This window comes from Balaenoptera physalus (genome assembly GCF_965194825.1).
Source record: "Balaenoptera physalus genome assembly, chromosome: 2".
NCBI classification, from domain to species: domain Eukaryota; kingdom Metazoa; phylum Chordata; class Mammalia; order Artiodactyla; family Balaenopteridae; genus Balaenoptera; species Balaenoptera physalus.
In genome coordinates, this window is record NC_138883.1 from 108,160,745 (window position 1) to 108,187,369 (window position 26,625).

At 42.1% G+C, this 26,625-nt stretch overlaps 1 protein-coding gene across 1 annotated transcript in view; it reads left to right on the top strand.

Annotated features, from left to right (window-relative positions):
* The first annotated feature begins 76 nt into the window (after positions 1 to 76).
* RAB8B (RAB8B, member RAS oncogene family) overlaps positions 77 to 26,625 on the top strand; it is a 67,096-nt gene continuing 40,547 nt past the window's right edge. The window contains exon 1 of the mRNA XM_082448208.1: positions 77 to 281. Within this exon, the coding sequence (XP_082304334.1) occupies positions 158 to 281 (124 nt within the window). The 5' untranslated portion in view covers positions 77 to 157. The remainder of the gene's footprint in view (positions 282 to 26,625) is intronic.

A 26,625-nucleotide genomic window follows, 5' to 3' on the forward strand; every position in this document is an offset into this window, starting at 1 on the left:
CGGGGCGGGGCGCGCAGGCCTTCTCCGAGGAAAGGGGCGGGGCGCGGGGCGGGGCGAGCGGCGGCGGCTCAGCGGGCACGCCCCCTCGCCCGCGGCCCCCTCCCCGCCTCTCTCCGCCGCTCCTCTCGCTCCGCGGTCAGAGGGCCGGAGCGAGAAGATGGCGAAGACATATGATTATCTGTTCAAGCTGCTGCTGATCGGCGACTCGGGGGTGGGCAAGACCTGCCTCCTATTCCGCTTTTCCGAGGACGCCTTCAACACCACCTTCATCTCCACCATCGGTGAGGGAGGGGCCGCGGCCGGGGACGGGGAGTGAGAAATGGGGAGCGGGTGCGAGGGGGCCGGGAGAGAGCGGTTGGAGGGCTTGGGAGCCCCAGGGAAGGGACCCCGGGGACAGCAGGGCTGCGAGGACAGGGGGAGAGGGTGAAGGCATGAGGGAGGGGGGCCGGTGGGGACGTGAGGCTGGGGGGGCGGGCGGTTGAAAGGAGGAACTTGGGGGCAAAGGAAGGGGAGGAGGAACCAGAAGAACAAGGACTAGGGGTGTTGAGAGAAATGAGAGGGTTGGGGGTGTGACAGGGAGGGGTCTTAGAGGGACAGAGTGGGGGGGGACACAGGAAATCTCATGGAGAGAGAGAAGGGAATAGTGGGTGTGAAATGGATTAAAAGACAGGAAAGAGGAAGGAAATGTGAAGGGGGAAATGAAGGGTTGGGGGAATGGGAATGGGAGGTCCGTGAAGTAGAGGACAGAGGACACAAGGGACAAGAGAGGTGAGAACTCGGGAATCCGGAAGGAGTTCGGAGGAATGAGTGATCAGGAGGTAAGGGATGAGGGGCACTGGCTACAAGAAGTCTGGTCATAGATATCATGGGAGGGGGCAGAAGAAAATTGCAGGTAGAAGATGAGTTCAGGGGGCCAGAGGATGGAATGAGGATACTTGGTGGAGAAAGTAAAGGAGAGCTGGCTGTGAAATAGAAAGGAAAAAGGGAAGCAGAATATACAGTAGAGAGGTTGAGCAGAGAAGAGAGAAGATGGGAAAGGGAGAGGAAATGGAAAGTAGGACTTTCTCCAGTAACTGGGAGCACTGGTTACCATTTTCTCTCTCTTTACTCCCTTTGGATCAAGTGCAGGAGAAAGAGCAAAAAGTGACTGATAATGAGATGCTGTCTATGGAGCATTAAATTGTTCTGTGAGTGTTAAGGGTGTTAAGAGGATGGGTGACTTTGGGAATGGTGTGGTCAGGAAAATGTGGTTCATTCCTTTACTATCTCCTGTGCCACAGCACTTCTCAATTTTTAAAGTTCTTAGCCTTGAAGGTTTAATAATTCTCAGCTGGGGAATTGATCTTACATTCTGCCTGCCTCCCTGTATATTTTCCTTTGGTTTTAATTATTACTTGCTAAACGAATCACAACATGCAATATACCCCTCAGTTACTTTCAATTGATTCTGATTTTTCTGGTCTTGGCTGGGAGCTGTCCTTCCTACTTTTGGAAGACTCTGGTCAGGTAACAAGATCTCTAACTTAACGTAAACCTGAAGAAGAGCAAATCAGAGCTGGTTTTAAGCTGCCTGTACAAGTGACCTTAACATCATTTCCCTTGTTAAATAGCTGTGGTTAATTAAGTACCTTAAGGATCTTAGCTCTTGGTTGTCTGGATAATGTCATGGCTTCTCATAGCGGCTCACTTAAGCATCTTTCAAATGGTTCTTACAGCATATTTCGCCAAGAATTGCTGGGATTATTAGGGGGCTAGTGCTATGGTAATGAGTTATGTTTTAAGGATAATTTATCATTTATAAAAGAAGAATATTGGGGTATAGAGCACTCTTCAGCCAAGCACTAGGAAGGGCTATGGTTTGTTTGTTCTGGCGTCTTTCATGTGGGTTGAGTGGTCTGAAACCTCCCGGGTGTTATGATGTCTGGGCTTAGGGAAGTTTGAGTTGCAAGTTCTTGGCAGTCATTCTTGAGTGGGACTTTTTCTCTTCAGAGGAAGCAGATTTTAAATGTCATGTCTCAAGTATATTCCTAAGAGATTTGATGGGAGCGGTTGCAGCAACCAAAAGGCGTTAATTTTTGATGCTGGTACTCATTTCAAAACCCCATAACCCTTTTTCATTGTTGAATGCACACTGCAGTCCAGATGGTAAAGGACGGTTTCTAACAAGTCGAGTGGGTCGCCTTTTGTCCGTTCTACGAGTGACCCTCCCAGAAGTATTCCCCTGCGTCGAAAGTGACTGAATCTCACTGATGCTGTTTCCATTAAGCTCCTTAAATGACTTTTGCTTGTTTGTAATAGTTTTATTAGTTTCCTCTTTTTTGGTCTTAATTTTTGTCCCACCTTTTCTGTGAGGGTGCCTGCTTCCTTTTACAATAGTAGCTTTGAAAAGTTACCTTTCATTCTGAAGGAGTACAATCTTTCTTCCGTGGATTTTTAAATTTTTTTTTTTAATGATTGAAATTTGGTTTTGTGGAGGGTTGCAGTTATTAAGGCAGGAAAACAAGTGTCCTGAAAGAGCTTAGAACTGGAGGTAGACGTTAAATGGGGTGAATCTCATGTGTGATGCTGGCCTTTGTATTTTCCGTAGGGTGGATGTGGTAAAGAGAGGCTCTGAGCTGTGTCTTCAGTTGACATGGAGGAGGGGAAATCCCATGCCTCTTATTTAGCCCCAGAGCTCTGACAGGAAGTGGTGGCCCACTGCCTTCAAACAGCACAAAAACTGTACATACCTGCAACCTAATGCTTTGGAGTTGAAGTTAAGCTAGGAAAATAAGGTGAATGTTAACATCATTCTAGTGAAAAGTTCCACACACACTGATCACAAGCATAGGCTTGGAGTGTACACATCTCTGGCAGCAATATCTACCCCCCTCCAACCGTCACCCCTGTTTCCAGGTGATCTGAGGTTGCTGAGGGGAGAGTTGGTGGTCCATCTCCTCCCAGTCATAATTATTTCTTGAAGCACCTCAGTGTGGAAGTTTCCAGGGCTTTTCTGACTGCCACATCATTGCTGACAAAACTTGATGAGGTCTGCGTCCCAGGAAATGTCCATTCTTTAATGGGCATTTCTTAACACATGAGGTTTGTGTGTGTGTGTGTGTGTGTGTGTTCTGGGAGATACGTATGGATGCCTCTTTCTTCCCTTGGAGATACATTTACAGTCTTAATTTTGCTTTGTTAAAATTTAAGTAGTTTTAAAAAAGGACATCTGCCACCTCTAGACACTGTTTTGATAGGGGTTCTGCATTCATGAAAGGAAGGAGACAATTAGTCATTTTGATTACAGAAACAGTTGTCTCACAGATGCTTTCTTCTTTCATGTATCTAAGGTTCTGGTATCTTCTCTGATGTCCCAGCTCCCCTCATTTCCTTTCTGCTCTTGGGGGTGGTAGAGGATACAGTTTTTCAACTGACTTGTTGGGACGCTTTTCGTATATCAGTCAGATAATATTTAACTTTTGAGTAGGGATGTTTTATCCATTTGAAGTTGTAGACCCAGTGTCTAGGACCAACAACCAACTAGCGTTTCAGTTCAAACATTTAAGAACTGAAAAAAAATTTTTTTGATTGACTCCCCAAGCCCCTTACATGATCATTAATAACGATTAATTAAATGTATGTAAAATGTAGCATTAAGACAACTAGGAAACGGTAATACAGTAGCTCTGAATTATATTTCCTATGGGATGTGGGTACATTTTAATATTGATGCGAGGGTCGTATCGATGTCTTGGAATGGACTGTACCGAACAAGGTGCTGGGAGAACAGAAAGAGAAAACCCAGCCCTGTCCTCTAACAGGACAGTCTAAGCTTCCTCCCTTAACTGTCTCTCCCCTGCCCTGCCCCCTTCTTCCTGTTAGGGTATTTCCTGAGTGGTTTTATTATTTAGTATAGTCATAGTTTGACAGCAGAGTCTTAGAAATTATCTACCTTATGCCCGTGGCCCAGTTTTATAAGTAAGAAAACTGAGCTTAGGTTGATACTGTCAAGATCACACAGCTGGTTGTAGAAGAGCCTCTAGTGAAACCCCAGATTCAAGTCTGGATCACTTTTCACAGCTGAGCTGCTGCTATTTCTGATCAGTATGATCACCACCATAGATTCAAGTCACCATCTTTTCCAGGGAGGAATTCGCTTTTGCACATTTGCTTTTATGTGAGGAAAGTTAAGGTGTTCCCATTTGGATTAGCTGTATCACTTCAGGGAAAACAGTAAATGCTAATACAACTCAGAGTCCTGTAGGAGTTTATATGGGCTAACTCAGCACGTTCTAACTGTCCTTTGCCCTTTCTATGTCTGGAGTTTCACGTTAGGAGATCAAAGTGTATCCTGCCATGAAAATTCCTTCCATGTGCAAAGTAACTAATGATGTCATATTAATGTGTGCTGATAATCGTTGCAGCCTAGTGCCTAACATTTTTATTCCCTAACATTTTTTTCTTGGATTCACTTACTTTCGTTTAGGGGTTGGCAAACTATGGCCCACAGGCCAAATGTGGCCTGCGGCCTGCAGCCTGTTTTTGTGCAGTCCACAAGCGAAGAATGGTTTTTACATTTTTAAAGGGTTATTAAAAAGTAACACAAAACAAAGAATATGCAACAGACACCATATGGGTCCCACAAAGCTTAAAAATATTTACTAACTGTTCCTTTACAGAAAGAGTTTGCTGACCCCAGCTTAAAATGAAAAACTGTTTTTGGTTGGTAGCAATTCAAAGTTTTTATCAAGACTGATTGACTGAAAAACAAACTTTGTCATATTTACATTTTTATCCAAGATGATATCAACATTTGGCTGAGCATAATCCAGATATGTAGTGCAAGTCTATTTTAATTTTCATAGTTGTTTTCCGTGGTTTCAACCTCTCAAACAAAAATATGTAAGGGACAGGCAACTTCAAATTGAACATTTTGTACATAAAGCCTTATTTTAATGTCACTGTCTTTTTTTTTTTTTTCCTCTTGTGAGTGTCAGTACTTTATTTTGGCATGAAGACGGGAAGCTGGAAAATACACTGTATTTAAAATTTTCTTGGTTCCTCCTCACATTGTGGAAACCCCCTCCTCCCAGAGCTAATCTGTTCAAACTCAAATACTTAAAAATTACAGCAACAAAACAAAAGCACTGAAAAAAGAAAACCGGATGGAGAAGGTAGCCAGGCCAGTAGTGTCGCTTGGTGTGGATGACGGAGGTGCTGAACAGGAGCTTCTGTTTGTTTTTTCTTTTCTTCCTCCTTTCTCTTCAGAGAGGGGATCTGAAGTAGCTGGCGTGTCCAGTTTCGTGAAGGCTGCTTCAATAGCTTGGCTGAAGGAATTCTGGAAACTGGGCACAGGAACACCGTCTGCGTTATCACTCTCCCCATCGGTGTCCACAGGGGCAGGAGGACCTGAGCTCTTTTCATCTTTCTTTGGAGCAGTTTTGGGCCACACATCTGCTTTTGCTTTTCCAATTCTCAGCATCTGGGCAAAGGAAGGGAAGGGAGAGTCTTCCTCCAGACTCCCAACGCAGAATGAAGAACTGCCCTGACTGGTGGTGGGTGACAGAGGGGTCAGCAGAAAGTCTGCTTGGGAACCTGGACTTCTGCTAAGAGGAGAAAGGGAGAGAGCCCCATGGCCCTTTCTTTCAAAGCTGTCGATAGACTTCCCATCTAGGTGATAGCTTTGAAAAGAACACTGTTTCAGGATTTTAATGCTTGATCATAAAGGGTTAAACTCATCTCCTCAGTTAGTGTTCTAGCGAATGCAAAAAGCCATTCAACAAATCAAGGATGGGAGTGGGAAACTGAGTCTTGGAGACAGACCTGGATGTGTCTTAAGAATAAGCGTACTTTCACAAAGAGCTTCACCAGCTGTTCCGCATGGCAGCAAACCAGGGAGGAGGTTCTCTTGGCAACAGCACCAAGATTGTTTGGATCCTCTAAGAAAAGCTGGAGGGAGATAGGTTTGGATATTGTCTTTGAAGACAAGGCAAAATTCAGCAGTTGATATTTTAGTGGAATCTGATAACTGAATCTAGAAGGAACCATGGAACCAGAAGTGGGAGACCAGGGAGCTGCCGGCATGGCCTGAGGCTGGCTGTAGGTCAGATCTGCCTGCCTGCACACAGGACCATTCTGGAGACCCGCTCTCTGGTGTGTGTTAGAATGAGTACGTGGGAAAATTCTGCAGGAAAGAGTTTTCATAGCAGGATGAGAAGAGGGTGGGAGTGGGGAATGGGGAAGTAGCTGTTAGATGGTGAGTAATATCGTGGAACATAACATAACATGGATCTTCTGAAACTTAAGTAGCCGATGTAGCGGCTTGGTTCATGTTTGCTGTTAGGGAGATTGCGTGGTCAATTAAGAGCAATAGGTCTGGGGTCAGATCAGGGTTCATGTCCTGACATCTGCCATTCCTACATTTCTTGCCTTTAGTGAGTCAGTCGTCCTTCTAAGGCCTTAGTTCCTTTATCTGTACTAGAGTATACTAATACTATACCAACTTTTCAGGGTTGATGTGAGTTCCCTAGGGCAGGAATCAAATCTTATTCACCTTTTAAGTCTCCAAGGCCTCTATTAAATGACTAATCAATTGGATGAATGAATTATGAAAGCACTATATGAGCTATAAAGCATTGCTTAAATTTTAGTTATTATCTTTCATAATATTCTAGATAATTAGACGATGTCTGAGGCAAGATTAATAGTGCTTAATTTGAATTCTTAATACAAGAATGGTATTTCCCCCACTATAAAATGCTGTCTTTCTATAATCAGTTTTAAAGGGATATTTTAGACTCTGAAAGATATTTCACTTGTCTTTCAGTCTCCATAATAAGCTGTTTAACACCCTGCTTCCAACCCCCCACTAACATAAATACCAAATAGAAAATGAGTGAAATCACTGGGTTTGCTTTAGAAGAGCCATTTCAGCTTTGTCTTTGCCCATTAGCTTCAAACAATGCAACAGATGCCTATTAACAGTTTCATGCCCGGTTTTAATTAGCAGATGGAGCTATGTTTGTGTCTGTGTTCTGCCCAGCACTGTTTGAGTGACAGGGTAGTGAGTGGTTTGGAATTGGGCTGGGCGTTTGGGTTGAATAAAGCCAAATTCTATTTTTAAAAAGATGGATATAAACATTTATTATATAGAACCGCTTGTGTATCTCAGTGGAACAGCATAGTGTCTAGAGTAAAACTAATGTTTGCAGTTATGTTTTCTGCTCTTATTATCCTTTAGAAATTACATAATATGAAAAAATACCTTTTTATGGCTTAAATGATGGTTTTTGGGTTGTCTTGAAGCTGTCATGTAGTGGCTTTCTCTGAAGATCTGTTTCAGTATTTTGGTATAGTGGGTTGAGGACTATGCAAAGCTGGGACGAAATGGGCTTCAGCATGAATGTCGATGCTGATGGGTTGGTAGCTGCCTCCCAGCATGCTGTGTTGTATAGAGTTCTGAGGTCCTGTCTGAGCTCAGCAAGACCGAGGGCTGTGATAGATTCCTGATGTGGGCCATGGGCAATGGATGGAGAGAGTGGATGGCAACATCCTACACATTTGCTATCTATTTTCTTTTTCTTTTTCTTTTCTTTATTTATTTTCTTTTTTTTTTTTTTTGGCTGTGTCGGTCTTAGTCGCGGCACACGGGATCTTCGTTGAGGCATGCGGGATCTTTCATGAGGCATGCAGGATCTTTTGTTGCAGCTCTCTGGCTTCTCTCTAGTTGTGGTGCACGGGCTTAGTTGCCCCGCAACATGTGGGATCTTAGTTCCCTGACCAGGGATCGAACCCGTGTCCCCTGTGTTGGAAGGCAGATTTTTTACCACTGGACCACCAGGGAAGTCCCTGCTATCTATTTTCTAAAGTGAATATGTAGTGTCTGCTGTGCAGTGTGTCATGGTTAAATTTCAGTATTAAAACATTATCTGTCAATGACTATTGCATATATATATATATATTTCTTTTTTAAAATAAATTTATTTATTTTTGGTTGCATTGGGTCTTTGTTGTGGTGCGCGGGCTTCTCATTGCGGTGGCTTCTCTTGTTGCGGAGCACTGGCTCTAGGCATGCGGGCTTCAGTAGTTGTGGCACACGGGCTCAGTAGTTGTGGCTCGTGGGCTCTAGAGCATGGGCTGTAGAGCAGAGGCTCAGTAGTTGTGGTGCATGGGCTTAGTTGCTCTACGGCATGTGGGATCTTCCCGGACCAGTGTCCCCTGCACTGGCAGGTGTATTCTTAACCACTGAGCCACCAGGGAAGTCCCTATTGGATACATTGTGTCTGGAGATGTGTCCTTTTCCTGTGTTCAGTTTTGACTTTTGGGATTTTCCTTATTTTGCGTTGAATTATTAAGAACCTTAAAGGAAGTAGGTGCCTGATTGTCCTTAGAGGAAGAAATGTCTGCACTGCTTTTTTTTAAAAAGTTACTTAGTTACTTAGGACTTCCTTAGGGAAGCCACATAAAGTGATGGAAACAACCTGGAAACAGTTCTTGCAGCAGCCCTGTTTCTTGACTGTGACAAAGTATTTTCTTGCTGTCTTGCCTGTAGCATCCAGCATCAGTTTAATTAGGCACTTTGGTATTTACCTGTTGCTGAAACTTTGGACGTTTTCTACGGAGCTCTCATCTTCCTCAGCCCAGAATTTTAATTCTTGGCTCCCAGGAGAAAGTGAGAAAGCTCTGCATGTCCTCATGTTCATTAGATTAGGCTTGCTGTCACTAAGACAGGCTGGGTGACAGTGCTGCTTGCAGTCCCATGACGGCATTGCAGGGTTTCAAAGCGCTTAGCAGAAGCTCGGTTAGGTATGGAATCCCACCTCATCGTGATAAAAACCAACCACAAAGTCGTTAAGCAGTATGTCGTGTTTCACAGCTTCCTGCTGGCAAAGTTGGGACTGGCGTGACTTACCCACATCATGTCGTAATTTTGCATATTTGAGGGAAGAACTTGGCAGTAATTCTTTTAATAATTCATAGATATTTTCCTGATGTATAAAGTAGAAGGGCAGTCTCTAAAATGTATGATCAACTTTTGACCTGAAATATAGGGTGATCTACTTAAAAGTTGAATTATAAGAGTTCATTTCTTATGACCCTATGCAATATTTGTTTAGCTGGAATAGGTCTCGCAAAATAGTTTAATCTCATGCAAATCTCATACACGAAATCCATTACGAAAAAAAAAGAAAGTTTGCATTGTGAGATGTCAGTGACTAACCCTACTGTAATTGGTTGCTTATGAATTTGGATGGGATAGCTGTTTATGTTTTTCAACAAGGAATTTTTTTATTTTTTCTTTTCTTAAGGTCTCTGAATAAAATCTTGAGATGGCATGGAAAACAATTCTTTATTGAGAGTTAACTATTCCATTTTTGGGATGATTCAGACCACTTAATCATTTCACTCTCCATTAACACCTCACCCCTATCAGGGTTTGGGGAGAGGGGATTGGATTGGGAAGAGAAGAATGAAAACAGCATTCCACCCTTCTCCTGTATCAGTTTCTTTGACTACTTGTTCAGTCTCTTTTGCTTTTGTTAACACTTGGAATAAACTGTTGGGTGAGGAGTTAGAAACTTCTGCCTAAGATATGGTGACTTTTGACTGCATTGCTTTCTTACATTGTTTAAAACTAAATAATAAAAAATCGTCATAACCATGTCTCAGTCATAACCAGCAATGAACAGATTAGGATGTTGTCCATAAACAAAATAATTTGAGTGAGTGCATTTCCTATTTTGTCTACTTACTATTGTTTTGAAAATTTCCAGTCTTATAGAAGCATGAAAAATTAACGAAACAAGCAAAATAATTTCTTTCACATCCACAAAATTCCATAACAATTACATTTAAAAACATGTATATATAAATATCATCAGAGGTGTGTCTCTGTCTTGGCCCTTCAGCCTTCAGCTTCGATAAACACCATTGTATTTTATTTTCTGTTGGAATCTCATTATATGATTTACCACATTTTTTTGGTCAGGTCGTCTCCTTGTTATTGCAAAATAAAGTATATAGTACGCTGAAAAACAATTGTTGCACGTTTCCAATCAGTGATGGCACAAGTCCTTCCTAAGGACATTAGACCAGGCCTGTTTTCTCATTGTGAAAGGCAAGTTCAGGCTTCGATGGTCTTCAGTCTCTTCTGGCTGCAGCATTCTGTGAGTCTATGAAATCAAGTAGTGTCTGTAAAGAAAAAAAGGGTTTGTCCTTTTTCAGTTAATGATTGTGGGGAGGTTTCTTTTTGCAGGTAGACACTAGGGTTTTGATGGCATGAAGACAGAAGGAAGAAGAAGTAGCATTAGTTAATCCAAGCAGAGCCTGTGTTGATCTTGTAATTTGATTAAACTTTTTATAGTACCAAAGAGACTGCTTAATGTTTTTGAATCCTGTCCTTAAAAATGTCTTGGTTTAAACAATAAAGCTAAATGTCACCAGAAAAATAACTATAGTCAGCCCTTTGTATCCATGGGTTCCACATCCACAGATTCTACATCTGAGGATTGAACCAAACTTGGATTGAAAATACTCAGGAAAAAAAACTCCAGGAAGTTCTTAAAAGCAAAACTTGCATTTGCCACGTGCCAGCATCTATTTACATAGCATTTACATTGTGTTAGGTATTGTAAGTAATACAGAGATGATTTAAAGTATATGGGAGGATGTGCATAGGTTATATGCCAAATACTGTGCCATTTTATATAAGGGACTTGAGCATCTGCAGATTTTGGTATGCATACTCTTCGGGGCGGGGGTGTCCTAGAACCAGTCCCCCACAGGTACCCAGGGATAACTGTACTTGAAAGCTGTAAAAATACTTCTTTGAGATGTATAAAGTATTTTCAGATTACCTCATTTTTGTCACATAAAACATGGCGAAGTGGGTGAAAAATAAACAAACAACAGGAAGCCTTTTGCTTCTTAGGTATGCTGATGCTAAATTTCTGTTTGACAGTTGGGGGGCCTGAGACCCAGAGGCATGGAGATTGTTCAGGGTCACACAGAGCCTGGCCTTGAGCAGTAGTTTTCTGATTTCAAGTCTCTTTTCTCTTACAACTCCTCTACCTTCAGTTCTCTTGCTATGGAAAGACATTGATGGTATAGCATAAAACCTGGACATAGTAAGTATTTTGTGGGAGAAAAGTCAGAGATTGAACTAGGAGACGTAGGGTGATTAGTCATTTGCTTTCGGGCAAGTTCTTTTAGCTTCTCGTGGCCTTTGTTTTCTTTTGTCTTTTTTTTTTTTTTTTTTTTGGCCTTTCTTTTCTTATCAGTAAAAAGGAGAGGCTGGGGTTGGGAACTGTAGTGATTTGTTAGTAGGCTACTAGTGTCAGACACTAAGTTATTTTCACTAAATTCACTCATTCAGTGAACAATGTTCTTTAGTCCACAAAATATTGAGAGGAGAAAAGAGTAGTGAGTATCCAGGCAGTTTGAACACAATGATTAAAAGGGCTTCAAAGGGATTAATGTAAGATGTTAAGAAAGCATGGAGGAGAGGTAGAGGAGGACGTCGAGGGGGGAATGACGTGGAAGTTAAAATCAGGCCCCCAGGACGGGCTAGTTGGGTAGAATGTGGAGTGTCAGGAGGGGGGGCTGTCCCCTGCAGGTGTGGGAGTCACAGCCCCTGGAGGAACTCCTCAAGTGACGGGCGTGTGACAAGAGGTCAAGTTGAAGGGTAATTAGAGGGCAGATTGTGAAGGGACTTTACACCTGTTCAGGAGTCTGGACTGTTATCCTGAGAGCAGTGGGGAGTCACTGGGGATTTTCCACACAGAGACCAGTTAGGAGATAAGCAGACTTCCTCGGCTGCCCCTTCGCTTCGCTTGGACCTTTACTGTTTACAGAGTACTTTCACTTACGTCCCTGTTTAAACTCCTCAGTAATCATGTCCATGGACAGAGATTGTCTTCATGTTCTAGGCAAGGAAGCTAAGGTTCTGAGAGGGGGACAGACTCTTGATCAATCAAGTAGGTAGGTGGAGGAGCCAAGACTTGAGTCTTGAACTTCAGTTCTGGACTGTAGTCTGTCGACAACAACCTGTTCCTCTCAGAATGGGCCCTGAAGTTTTCCGTGGGACTCAGTGCCCTGGCACTTAGCCTGTCTTAGCGGTCACTTCCAGTGGTCTGTAAGAACTGTGTAAACTGACCAGCAAACCCTTGAGAAGTGTGTTGAGTGGAGGGCTGAAATCAGCCTCTCCCTGGACAAGGCCCAGTAACAGCTACTACAAACATGCATCGTGTCGCCTGTTGGCCCTGGGACGTCAGTGAACTGTGGTTTCGGGTTGTCTCCTGGTCTCTAACCCAGTCCCTTAGGAAGCAATCAAATATATACACAGCAGGACGGGGGCAGGAGGAGACAGAGTTTAATTATGGATCCAGCTCTTTTGTGGAAAGGAAACTAATTATGTCAGGAATCTCAGCATTGCTTCTCCACATGGGGCCGATGGTTTGTTATGCTTGTACGTACGTTGTTGGCCTCAGATAGACTGTAGTGTGCTAGGAACAGCTGCTTTAATTGTGAGCTTCCTTCCTTTGACAAATTAAACTTCTCGTTAGCCTGTCCTTTCTTTTCTTCCAGGGTGAAATTGTCTCTACTCTGGGTTTTGTTTGTAAAGCCTCGTTCAGCAGTTTTCCTCAGATTCACAGTGACATTGTAGACCAGACCGACACCTGATTTGTTTGCTAACCCTGAGTCTCCAGAACGCTGCTGTGAGCCAGAAAGCGGAAAGGTCTAAGCAGCGAAACTGCATATAACCAAGTCCATTTGCTAATGAACTTGCCTCACTGGGGAGCCCCTGGGTCCAAACTTAGCCTTTGCATTCTTGATTTATACAGTGGTCATTGGAGCAGGGCTGGGGGCCTCCTAGAGACAGGCCACCAGCATCCAAGAGGAAAAAGCGGCAGCGTGGCACCGTGGCAGTGGCATTCATTATGTGACTTCGGGCAAGCCAGTAGCGAGCCTCCCAGGCTTCCATTTTTCTTCATAAGCAAACAGGGAATGTTGTGCTAGATACACTCAAAAGTCCCTTCCAAAACTCCGATCCTAAGTGATAGCAGTGGACTCACCAACACAATGGGAAAAGTAGACGTAAGAACTGAAGATAACATTGTGTAGATAAAAGAACTTGGGCTTTTGAGACAGAAACTCTCAAATTCCAATCCTGATTCTGCTACTTCCTACTTGAGAGCCTTGGGCGAATTATTTAACCATTTTCCTTATTGATAAAGGAAGGGTACTGACTCTCTTGCAGGAATTTTGTTATGTTTTATTTCGAGACTGAAATGCATTGTTGTGTGCATAATGTCTTTGGCACATGGGAGATACACAAAAAGGTGTGTGTGTGTGTGTGACTGTGTGTGGGTGAACTCAGTCTTGGTTCCCTGAGGGTGGGTTCGCTATGAGAACCTTGGTGATCCGTGGGGTTTCATTGTTCTAACACTTGCTTTTAATGATAAGAGCTAACATTTACCTAGTGTTTACTATATATCAGGTACAGTTCTAGGCATTTTACATGAATTAACATTTTTCATGGATTGACCCATTTAATTCTCACAACAACCTCTCAGGTACATTCTGTTATTATTTCCACTTTTTCCAGATGAGGTAATTGATGCACAGAGTGGTTGAATAACATCTTAGTGTCACACAGCTGGTAAGTGGTGGAACCAGCCCCGATCTGAATCCAGGCAGTCTGGTTCCAGAGTCTGTGTTTTTAACCACTATGCCTTTCTGCCCCAACAGTGACTCAGAAATGTTAAAAAAGAAACAAAAAAAAAGATTAGCTATCTTTAAGGAGGTGATGTGGCGCAAGGTGCACTGTGGGCGCTACTCCTTACCAGCTGGGTGACATCATCACATCCTTTAAACCTCCTTGGTCCCTGTCCCTTCTTCTGCAGAGAATTGGCGTGAGGCAGTTCAATGAAGTCCTGTAGGGAAGCATTTAGCATAGGGCCTCGCACGCAGCCAGGGTCAGTAGGTGGTGAGGGTTTGGTTTTTCTCCAGGTAACTTGAGAAACACCTGCTAGCACAAGTTCCATAAAAAATTTGAACGGGGACATTTTGGTTGCTTAATGGGGTGTGCTTTAGTTTTCTAGAAAATTAATCCTTAAAGTTTAGGACTACATGCGTTTTACTAAGCTAGAGTGAGAAGTATTTCTTTAAGCCCATTTCCAAAGTGAAGGTGATTGTCCTTGGCCTCAGCTGGTGTAAGGAGGTGTCCAACACAGCCCTTGACCTTGGGTGCAGGATGTCGGTATGATATAAGCAGCAAGTTCTTCAGAACCTTTTAGCTGCTGCAAACTCTCAGGCATCTTGAATTCCTCCTTCTGGTGAAAACAAAAACAAAAACAAAATCAGTGTCGAATGCCCTGTCTAGAAAGGACAAATGTTTCAATTTAAATATTCCAGCTCAATGTCCTCTGTTAGGGCCCTGAATTTTAAGTGCAGTGAGTTTCTGAGTGAGGTCACCTGAATTTTAATGAGTTTGTTTGCATACATGAATTTGAACAATACATTAAATCTTGAAACATCGTAGCTGATTTTAATGGAGTAAATTACCCTACTTGAAAGTTAGTTAATAGGCTTTTCTTTACCTAATAATCAGGATGATGATACTTTCATCTCAAAAAAGTCATTAATCATATTTTTGCAATATTGATACATGCTATTAATTTCTTTTTAATCATTAAAGTGTCTCATCAAGAGAATTAGGGAAATAAATGTGTCAGTGTGAGTGTAAAGCATGATCTTCCCCCCTTTTAACCCTTTTCCCCCCTGTGATATTTAGTACATACTGAATGGTTAAATGTACATGGTAGGAATAAAGCCAGAACTGGGTTTGGTTTTGTACAGTGCTTGCTTGGACCAGGAAGGTGAAGTGAGATGCTCTTTACTAGCATAAAAATGTTTTTAAACATTAAAAAAAAATTACACCCCCCCCACACACAAGGATGGTACAAGAGGTGACAGGGAACAAGTCATGAAGGGGTAAGGAGGATAGCTTTTATTGTGACTGTAGTTGAAAATACATATGTAGCGTTATGTGCAGGGAAGTGACACATTTAATTTATAATTTGAAAAGCTGCGGTGAAGAGAGTTCATCTTGGGGTTTAATGGCACTGAAAAACCATGCCATGGAACTTTCTGGTCCAGTGCATTCCCTAAAATCATGTTGCATCCAGAAAAGTATTTGTTAAAAATGTTCAGATAGCCAGTCTTACCTCCTAATGAAGCATAGAGATTTTGAGGGTTGGTTCAGTTAATGTTCTGAGCACTCAAATGTGCCAAAATGTTGGAATGAGCGGAAGCTTTCAGGACATCCCATCTGATGGTGACCTTCTGGAGGACAGGAACCATGGCTTGCCTCTTCAGAGCTCATTTGTCTGATGTTCAGGCATGCAGTATCTGTGGAATAAATGAACTAACACCATATATTTCCTTCTGATGAATGGATTTGGGCTCCTGTAATAGTGAGAATCTCATCCATTAGCACATACATAAGCTTCAAAGGATATGTAATTATCACCTGTTACTGCTTATGGTCTTTTTCTAGATGTGAGAATGATAAAATCAACCTGTTTCTCTTTTACCCAGAGTATTTGCCTATAGTAATAAATGCCTGCTGACTTCACTTATGCCCATGTGTAAATGCACAGTTTTTGGTGCCTGGAAGGCCCTCCGTAAATGCTTGTAGCGTGAATGTACAGTTGGTGGCCAATGGCACTTTCCAGCTGTTCATGTCTCACTCAAATCACAGCAAATGTCTCCCCCTTTCCCCTGTTTTCCAGCAAAGACCCCATGACCCCATAACAAGAGCTTCCTCAACGTCCTTTCTTGCCATTATAATTTCTGCATATTTTCACCTTCCCGTTGTTTCCTTTCCCCTTCTCTCCAAGGAGCCGGTGCTGACCTGTTGGTTGATGTTCTTGATGTAATACCCTCCTGCTCCTGGGGCTGGGCCCCGGCAGTCCTCCTCCTCCTCTCTTACATCTTCTCTCTCCTCTTTCTCTGCTGGCCCTTTCTGCTCTGCTCTCAATCCTGTTGAAATCATTCCCATTTTGATAAGGAGATCGCTTAAACTCACCCCTTCCTCAAGTCACCTTTCTCCCCATCGCCTTTCCTTTTGTCGTTTAACTTCTTGAAAGAGAAGTTTTGTCACTTGCACTTTTCTACCATCTCCTCACTCATTAACGCCTTGAAATCCGGCCCCGCCTGCTTCCACGCTGTGCTCAGGTTGTCCTGTCCTCAGTGAACAGGCCAGTGGCCTTTGCTCTTTCCTCATCCCTCTTGGCCTCTCAGCAGCACTTGGCACCATTTGTCACTTGTTCCTTGAAACGCTTCCTCCACCAGCTTCCAGGAATTGTCTGCTCAATTTGTTTCCTACTAACTGCCTTCTGGTTCCAGTGGCAGTCTCATTTTGCCTTTTAATTGAAGTCATTTTCCAAGTATCTGTTCTCTATTTTTTTTTTCCTTTTTCCTCTTTTGGAAATTAGGCATTCTAATGCAAGTTGTAATGACAACTGCCTGTGTGATTACTGCATGAACGTCTGTCTTTCCTGCCAGATTGGAGGTCCATGAGTGCAGGTCCCAGGTCTGCTGGTCTTCAGCATATCTGTAGCACCTAGTACAGTGCCTAGCATGTAGTGAGGGTTCAGACATGCCCAAGTGATGAAGGAGGTAAGCTTGCCCCCTTCCAAGCCTTCCATGTCTGACTCTCCAACGTCCTGTCTCATGTCCCCACCCTTTCCCAAACTCCTGCCCGGCATGTCCCACCCCAGCATGAATTCATTTCCTCCTCTTATCTAGTCCCCTAGATCTAGTACCCTTTCATGAATTTTCATATATCTGTTGACGCTACTGTCATTTTTTTTTTTTTCTTGTATGTAGGTTCAAAATCTGGAAATCTCTTTGACTCTGTCCTTTTCCTCAAGTCCTATTCAATATATGTAATCTGTTGCTAAGTCCTTTCCATTCTTCCAGCGCCCTGCTTTAGGCCCTCAACGCCTCTCACCTGGACTTTGCAATATTCTCCTAGGTGGCCTGAGCACCTCCAGTCTCACTTGGGCAGCAGCGCCCCCCTACCCCTCCCATTCCATCCCACACATTTTGATCAAATTAATTGTGGAGCATAGCCCTGATTATACATCATGTTAATCCCTTACCCCTTCCCGAAAAATCTTATTCTTCACTTTGCCGAATTGAATATATCTTCCTCAGTCTACCATTCCAAATCCCTACCATGTGGCTTCACCTGTATTTCCTTCAGCTCCTTACAGGAGTCCTAGACTCTAACCCACAGACTCCTACTAAACAGAGGTACCCGGTGGGCAGTGACCAAGTTTTCACCTGACCAGTGTAAGGTTTACTAGCTGCCCTTGCATGAGAAGGAATGCCATTTTTAAGTTTCTGAGGTGATGTGCTTCCTACATTTTTGGAATGAAAATGCTCCTTTACTTATAAAATGACAAGGCTAATAGATAGCCATTATTTATTTCATTATCATTTGCAAAATAAAAAATGCAATAGAATTCTTGCTGTTTTGTTTCTCTGAGGGGGAAAAATCTTTCCAGTCCAGTTTTCTCCCCAAGCAAATTTTTTAATTTTTTTTTTATTTTTTTAATGCTATTCTTGTCTGCTTACATTCTTTTTAATTTTTATTTTATTTATTTATGGCTGTGTTGGGTCTTCGTTTCTGTGCGAGGGCTTTCTCTAGTTGTGGCAAGCGGGGGCCACTCTTCATCACGGTGCGCGGGCCTCTCACTACCGTGGCCTCTCTTGTTGCGGAGCACAGGCTCCAGACGCGCAGGCTCAGTAGTTGTGGCTCACGGGCCTAGTTGCTCCGCGGCATGTGGGATCTTCCCAGACCAGGGCTCGAACCCGCGTCCCCTGAATTGGCAGGCAGATTCTCAACCACTGCGCGACCAGGGAAGCCCTCCCCAAGCAAATTTTATGGAATACACAGTTCCTAGCTTAGTATGTTCCGTCTTTTAATTTCTTTCATTCTCCCCACCACTACCCTTTTTTTTTTTTTTTCCTGGAGATTTTACTAATTCACAAAATTAAAGAGTCTAAGAATCACCGCTCTACCAGAATGGGTGGTTCCACGAACACACCCCGTTCTGCCTGTTGTCATCCTACCTTTCCTTCCTGATGCTCCTCAGGTGTTACTTTCTTTATGCTGCCATGTCAGAGCCTTCTCCCTGCCCCCTCCCTGCACTGGAAGATGCTTTCTCTTTCCTCGGTGGTACTTTATGCCCTGTAGTACTTTGGACTTTTACATGGCACTTCCCGTGTTCTTCCTGTGTTAAAAGTAGAGCCGGCTTCCTTCTCCACTTTCCCAACTCCCCACTCCCATGATAACCTTGTTTGGGGCAGAAGCTTGTTTTATCTTGGTGTTCTCTGCATTGCCAGACATTGTACTTGGCACATATTTGGTGCTTGGAAAAATTGTCATCAAACTGAAATTTCAGGATGATACTGATGAAGTGATTAAGTAAAGCTCTCATCTTTGGGGATAGGGGTCCCCTAAAGGTACTAGTTCAGAAGTTTTTTCTTGATAATTCTGAAATTAGAATTAGTCACTTAACTAAAACACGTTAAGAATGATTGTCCGTTTATCTTTTAAAGATAAAATAATCTTAGACTGCAACTCTAGATATCTCAGTGTGGAGTGAAGGTTTGCTGTGGTTGAGTTGAGAAATTACACATTTCATTTGGCCTTTTTCTGTGAAACTTGTTTTGGAACGTTGATTTTGATTTCATTTTGACAGAGGAGGCCCTGAAAATCTTCTTTCTCCCAGGTGATAGGCTGCAATTTGTTTGCCTCTGGCTTTCTCTAGAGCTGTCAGCAATTGGCCTGATCTAGACAATGAGGCTTTCCCTGTGTCTGTGCGAAAGCCATCTTTGAACTATATACAGGCCTGTCACTTTTATTCTTCTTTAAAAAAAATTTTTTTGTAAGGAACTTCGTTTTTCTTCCCACTTTGTCTACGTCTACACTCTCCCACCAAATCTTTTGTTACTGAATTTGGATTGTGGAAAGTAAACCTGGCTGGGACATAGATAGGTAGCACCACAGCTGGACCTCCTAGTATACACGCCCGAGACAACCTTCTGTGCAAAGTACCTTCTACCTTGACCTCCTGTGCTGGAGCCATTTTTCAACTTTTTCCACAGAAGCACTGAGATTATTTTGGAGTTGGGGAAAATGGCAGGGTTTCTAACATGGAAGACCCTGAAAGGAGAAGGAAGAGGAAGCCACTGCCTCTTCTATCTTGTCTTTTCTACTGAAAAAGGGCCGGAGCGGATGGTGAATAGTGATGGTAATGGTGGTGACTGCAGCTATGGGTAGTTCTTGGCCTTCTTTTTCTAAACTGGCGGCTGGATTTGTGTTCTGAGTGACTGGTGTGTAAATAGAAGATGATAAATTGAATTGTCTCTTGAAGAGGATGAAAGCTTAACATCATACGACAGGCCTGTTCTAGCAGCGTGCTAAACAGTGCTATGTGGTGTGGTTCTAATTAGCTTTGAAGAGCCGGGACTTAACTCCTCCCAAGGAATTTTTTTTTTTTTTTCCGAAAGATACCACTGCATAGTGACCCACTGGAGTTCTTGCAACATCAAAAGATAAAAGCAGGAGTAGAGTTTGGGGAGCATTCTGTGCTTTGTTTGAGATGTGTGTCTTATCTGCAAAAGCCCAGATAAAAGTGAATGATCAACTCTGCTCTCATTGGCTTAAGTGTTTTACATTTAAATCTCTTTTGGCTTTTTTGGCCTAACTTTTCTGACAGGGGAAGAAATGAATAGAATATTATTGGTAGATCACAAGTATAGAAATTACTGGGATTAGGGGGAAATGTTTTACAGATGTTCCTGAAACTACAGCCAAATTGAGTGAATTCTTGCCCCTTTACGTGTTGGGAGCTTGGAGAGTACTGTCTCACTTACTGGGCTATTATAACTGTGCTGTGCTCCAGGCTGCATTCACTCACTGTCTCTCATTGACAGGCTTACGTAACCCCGTCATACCTTAACAGTTGATGGCCTTTTGAACAGGAAAGAATGTGTAAGACTTTAGAGTCATAGTTTGAAAATTTCCTTATAAAGCTTCTTGATATTGTACTTAGCAAATACTTCCTTTAAATATATCTTGTTAAAAGTAAAAGTGAGTCTGGTAGAGTTCAAAATTAACTTCCACTTAAATCCAGTTATGGCTTTGGTGGATTTTTTGCCAGGCACCTACATTTTCCTTAGTCTCACCACATATCGACTGACCAGTGCATCTCATACGTACCAGATCTGAAGATGAAATGCCCCTAGTTGATTGTTCTACATCATTCGGAGCCCTGTCTTCCTAGGACAATGCACTGTGGTCCTGCCTTCTAAGTTGTCGTGGAAGCATCCTTGGTGCAGGACAAGCAGAGCCTGCTGAACTAGTTCACAGCAAAAAGCAAACGCAACAAAAAGTTGATATCCAGGTTGTTGCATAGGTCACCATGTTTATCATTTTTAAGGATAGTTTTTAAGGGAGGGATTTCACCAGCACATTTGCTGTTTCAGTTCATGTTCAGCTGTGACTCATATTTATTCTAGTCTAACCCAATTTTTGCTTGGAAATTTTTTTGTAGTAGAAAATGTCACTTTCAACCAGGGGAGGGGAAATTCTGATTGGGGATCAGAAGAGCCAAGATACTGTAGTGATAATTTGGCATCACTGTTTTGTTTTGTTTTTTTTAATTAATTAATTATTTATTTATTTTTGTTTTTGGCTGTGTTGGGTCTTCGTTTCTGTGTGAGGGCTTTCTCTAGTTGTGGCAAGCGAGGGCCACTCTTCATCATGGTGCGCGGGCCTCTCACTGTCGCGGCCTCTCTTGTTGTGGAGCACAGGCTCCAGATGCGCAGGCTCAGTAGTTGTGGCTCACGGGCCCAGTTCCTCCGCGGCATGTGGGATCTTCCAAGACCAGGGCTCGAACCCATGTCCCCTGCATTAGCAGGCAGATTCTCACCACTGCGCCACCAGGGAAACCCTGGCATCACTTTTGACTTGAGGAAAAAATAGAGAACCCTTACAAAAGAGAGTGTTGAAAAGTACACAGTGATTCTTATAAACAGATAGGGGAAAGGAAAGTCACCTCTGAGCTTTACTGTGGGAAGGAGCGGGGGTGCGGGTCAGGGAAATTACTATAGAATTTTTATATGTGGCGGGGAAAGAGCCTTTGGACTTCCCCGCGTGTTGCCCCGTTCACTAAGCCAGCTGTAGTGAATTGCCTCACGATTGGTGTATGAATATAGAGAAAGACACTGGAACTCTCACACTTGATCTTTTTTTTTTTTTTTTTTTGTAAACATCTTTATTGGAGTATAATTGCTTTACAATGGTGTGTTAGTTTCTGCTTTATGACAAAGTGAATCAGGTATACATATACATATGTCCCCATATCTCTTCCCTCTTGTGTCTCCCTCCCTCCCACCCTCCCTATCCCACCCCTCTAGGTGGTCACAAAGCACCTAGCTGATCTCCCTGTGCTATACGGCTGCTTCCCACTAGCTATCTATTTTACGTTTGGTAGTGTATATATGTCCATACCACTCTCTCGCTTTGTCCCAGCTTACCCTTCCCCCTCCCCGTGTCCTCAAGTCCATTCTCCAGTAGGTCTGTGTCTTTATTCCCATCTTGCCCTTAGGTTCTTCATGACCATTTTTTTTTTTTTTTTTTTTTTTAGATTCCATATATATGTGTTAGCATACGGTATTTGTTTTTCTCTTTCTGACTTACTTCACTCTGTATGACAGACTCTAGGTCCATCCACCTCACTACAAATAACTCAATTTCGTTTCTTTTTATGGCTGAGTAATATTCCATTGTATATATGTGCCACATCTTCTTTATCCATTCATCTGTTGATGGACACTTAGGTTGCTTCCATGTCCTGGCTATTGTAAATAGAGCTGCAGTAAACATTGTGGTACATGACTCTTTTTGAATTATGGTTTTCTCAGGGTATATGCCCAGTAGTGGGATTGTTGGGTCGTATGGTAGTTCTATTTTTAGTTTTTTAAGGAACCTCCATACTGTTCTCCATAGTGGCTGTATCAATTTACATTCCCACCAACAGTGCAAGAGGGTTCCCTTTTCTCCACACCCTCTCCAGCAATTATTGTTTGTAGATTTTTTGATGATGTCCATTCTGACTGGTGTGAGATGATATCTCATTGTAGTTTTTTTTATTTTTTTATTTTTTTATTTTTGGCTGTGTTGGGTCTTCGTTTCTGTGCAAGGGCTTTCTCTAATTGCGGCAAGTGGGGGCCACTCTTCATCGCGGTGCGCGGGCCTCTCACTATCGCGGCCTCTCTTGTTGCGAAGCACAGGCTCCAGACGTGCAGGCTCAGTAGTTGTGGCTCACGGGCCTAGTTGCTCCGCGGCATGTGGGATCTTCCCAGACCAGGGCACGAACCCGTGTCCCCTGCATTGACAGGCAGATTCTCAACCACTGCGCCACCAGGGAAGCCCTCATTGTAGTTTTGATTTGCATTTCTCTAATGATTAATGATGTTGAGAATTCTTTCATGTGTTTGTTGGCAATCTGTATATCTTCTTTGGAGAAATGTCTGTTTAGGTCTTCTGCCCATTTTTGGATTGGGTTGTTTGTTTTTTTGATATTGAGCTGCATGAGCTGCTTGTAAATTTTGGAGATTAATCCTTTGTCAGTTGCTTCATTTGCAAATATTTTCTCCCATTCTGAGGGTTGTCTTTTCGTCTTGTTTATGGTTTCCTTTGCTGTGCAAAAGCTTTGAAGTTTCATTAGGTCCCATTTGTTTATTTTTGTTTTTATTTCCATTGCTCTAGGAGGTGGGTCAAAAAGGATCTTGCTGTGATTTATGTCATAGAGTGTTCTGCCTATGTTTTCCTCTAAGAGTTTGATAGTGTCTGGCCTTACATTTAGGTCTTTAATCCATTTTGAGTTTATTTTTGTGTGTGGTGTTAGGGAGTGTTCTGATTTCATTCTTTTACATGTAGCTGTCCAGTTTTCCCAGCACCACTTATTGAAGAGGCTGTCTTTTCTCCACTGTATATTCTTGCCTCCTTTATCAAAAATAAGGTGACCATATGTGCGTGGGTTTATCTCTGGGCTTTCTATCCTGTTCCATTGATCTATATTTCTGTTTTTGTGCCAGTACCATACTGTGTTGATTACTGTAGCTTTGTAGTATAGTCTGAAGTCCGGGAGCCTGATTCCTCCGGCTCCGTTTTTCTTTCTCAAGATTGCTTTGGCTATTCGGGGTCTTTTGTGTTTCCATACAAATTGTGAAATATTTTGTTCTAGTTCTATGAAAAATGTCATTGGTAGTTTGATAGGGATTGCATTGAATCTGTAGATTGCTTTGGGTAGTAAAGTCATTTTCACAATGTTGATTCTTCCAGTCCAAGAACATGGTATATCTCTCCATCTGTTTGTATCGTCTTTAATTTCTTTCATCAGTGTCTTATAGTTTTCTGCATACAGGTGTTTTGTCTCCTTAGGTAGGTTTATTCCTAGGTATTTTATTCTTTTTGTTGCAATGGTAAATGGGAGTGTTTTCTTAATTTCACTTTCAGATTTTTCATCATTAGTGTATAGGAATGCAAGAGATTTCTGTGCATTAATTTTTCTCACACTTTATCTTGAAAGGCCCATCTTCATATATAATCATCCACAGATGTCTGTGTGTGATTATATATTCCCGTAGTGAGGGAATGATAAATGTAAATGAGAACCATGATAAAATTTTGCCTCGCTTTCTTGCACATTTTCAGAATATGATTGAAAGCACATGCCACTGTCAGTAGTTAACTGTGAGGTTTGCGTTAAGTTTTTTTTTTTTTTTTCACGTTAAGTTTTTATAAGACTTTGTCAGAAACCTAAAGCATGTTTTAGTATCAGAGTCTTCCCTCTCCCCTCTCTCCTTCCCTCCCTTCCTCCCTCCCTTCCTTCCTCCTTCCCTTCCTCCGCTTTGGAATCAAAAGGAAACTCTCGTACGTTCTGACTAATCTCTTTTCAAAACTAGGGACAATTCCAACCTGTACACAGATTAAATTAATTTTCATTTCTCTGTTTCCTAACTAGTACCTGAAATTGTAGCTGAGTTATACTAGATAATTGCACTCTGACGTCTTTCTTCAAATAAAATCTGAAGGATAAATGTCTGCTAGACACTATTTCGCTGCCCCAGACAGGTGGATACGTAGGGAGATGGGCTTGGGAAGGGAGGCACAGGTTAGGTTAGGGAAGCAATCATAATATGACTTAGGTCAGTGGATCAGTGTGTGGTAAATCTTTTTCCTCCAAATAGTGCCACATGCCCAGAAAAGCCACTGTACCGCCTGAAGAATGTCTTGTTCACTTAGTAACTCGTACTTACGCTTAAAATTAATGTGTGCCTCTTTTAAATTCAGTAGGCTGTGCATTTATGACCACCGATAAAGCAATCTTCATTTAAAAAATGATGATAACAGCTTACGTTGTAATAAGGACACTTAAAAAAAAAACGAGGAAACAAAACAATCTTCCTCTGATTAAGGGGAATTCTTACACGAGGTCTCTTTCCAACCACTTTTGTTTATGAGTACTGAAACTTAAAATGAGTAAATTGTCTTCCAAATAACATTCTACATTTTCCATTTATTCCTATCTCTCATATCTGTTCTCAAGAACAAAAAAATGTGGCTTCCTTCTCTCCACCAGTTTTGTATAATGTAGAAATTTCCAGTGCTTAAAAAGTCAAAGTAGTCATTCCTTTCAAAGCATTACAGTGTGGGCGTAAAGGGTCTGTTTAATGTAGTCATCTGAGAGCTTAATTCCAGTTTGGAAAAGAATTCTGCGATGGTGTTGAATTCCTTGGAAATGGGTGTGCTCAGCTGCTAACACTTTCCAAAGCTTGTGCATTTGACAATGGATGTGACCAGGGCGGGCATTTCCCGCCTCCAATTTCAGCAGCATGTCATTTCTCTTTTCTTACATAACCATCAAGATTCGAGTTTCTGCTTTTGAGAGTTCACATTTCCTTTTTTTCCCTCCTAACTTAAAAACTGCATTTTTTTATTTCTAAAGAAAAATATATTTTCTGTGGAATACATATAGTATTTATTTTTCTTGTTTACTAAGGTCTTTAAAATTGAAGAGCTCTTATGTCCTCATACCTTCCACCTCATTAGTGTAGAGTCAGGTGTCAGCAGTCTCTATAGGATTCTGAGCTGCTTCCCCATTCCAGACGGGCCACATACCTACTGTTCCTGTTTGTGACCAAATACCATGTTGGTCCCAAACCACCAACTGGGGCTCAGGGAGTCTGGAAGTTGAAGACTGATGTCTGCATAATTCAGTCCCAGGGCCCTTCCTCTCTCATACCCATCCCTCTTCCACTCTCTGATTTAGACTTCTGCCTTCCTCCATCTGGACCTCAGTTCCCTCTTGTGTAAAATGGGAATAACAGCCCCCATGCAGGCTTGTTTTGAGACTAGTGATAAGGTATATTAAGGACTTAGCACAGTCCTGAAGTTGTCATATTTTTCCCTCCTCTCTCTCTCATTAAAAAGTGAAGCTGGAGTGGCTTTTCCTTATCAGCAAAGGATTTTTTAAAAGGAAAGAAATGGCATGTGACCTTTGGTCGACTTCCAGAATCTTCTTTAGGCCAGTGTTTTTCAGTGTGGATTGCAACCCAGTATTGGGTCATGGAGTCTGTTGAGTGTGTCCAGACCTACTTTTTTTTTTTTTGATGGAAGGGAAAAGAATAGATCATAACATAAGAATAGAAAAGAAAGTACATAGAAAAGAAAGTACAAAAGAATAGAAAAGAAAGATAGTTTCCAAAATATACAAACAGCTCATACAACTCAACAACAACAAAAAAACAAACAACCCAATCAAAAAATGGGCAGAAGACCTAAACAGACATTTCTCCAAAGAAGACGTACAGATGGCCAATAGGCACATGAAAAGATGCTCAACATCACTTATTATTAGAGAACTACAGATCAAAACTACAATGAGGTATCACCTCACACCAGTCAGAATGGCCGTCATTAAAAAGTCTACAAATAACAAATGCTGGAGAGGGTGTAGAGAAAAGGGAACCGTCTTACACTGTTGGTGGGAATGTAAATTGGTGCAGCCACTATGGAAAACAGTATGGAGGTTCCTCAAAAAATTAAAAATAGAGTTACTATATGATCAAGCAATCCCACTCCTGGGCCTATACCCAGACAAAACTATAATTCGAAAAGATACATGCACCCCTATGTTCACAGCAGCACTATTTACAAGAGCCAAGACATGGAAAGAACCTAAATGTCTACTGACAGATGAATGGATAAAGATGATGTGGTATATATATACAATGGAATATTATTCAGCCATCAAAAAGAACGAAATAATGCCATTGAGCAACATGGATAGACCTAGATATTATCATACTAAGTGAAGTAAGTCAGAAAGAGAAAGACAAATACCATATGATATCACTTATATGTGGAAACTAAATATGATACATATCAACGTATCTACGGAACAGAAACAGACTCACAGATATAGAGAACAGACTTGTGGTTGCCGGCAGGGGTTGGGTGGTAGAGGAGGGAAGAAATGGGAGTCTGGGCCTAGCAGA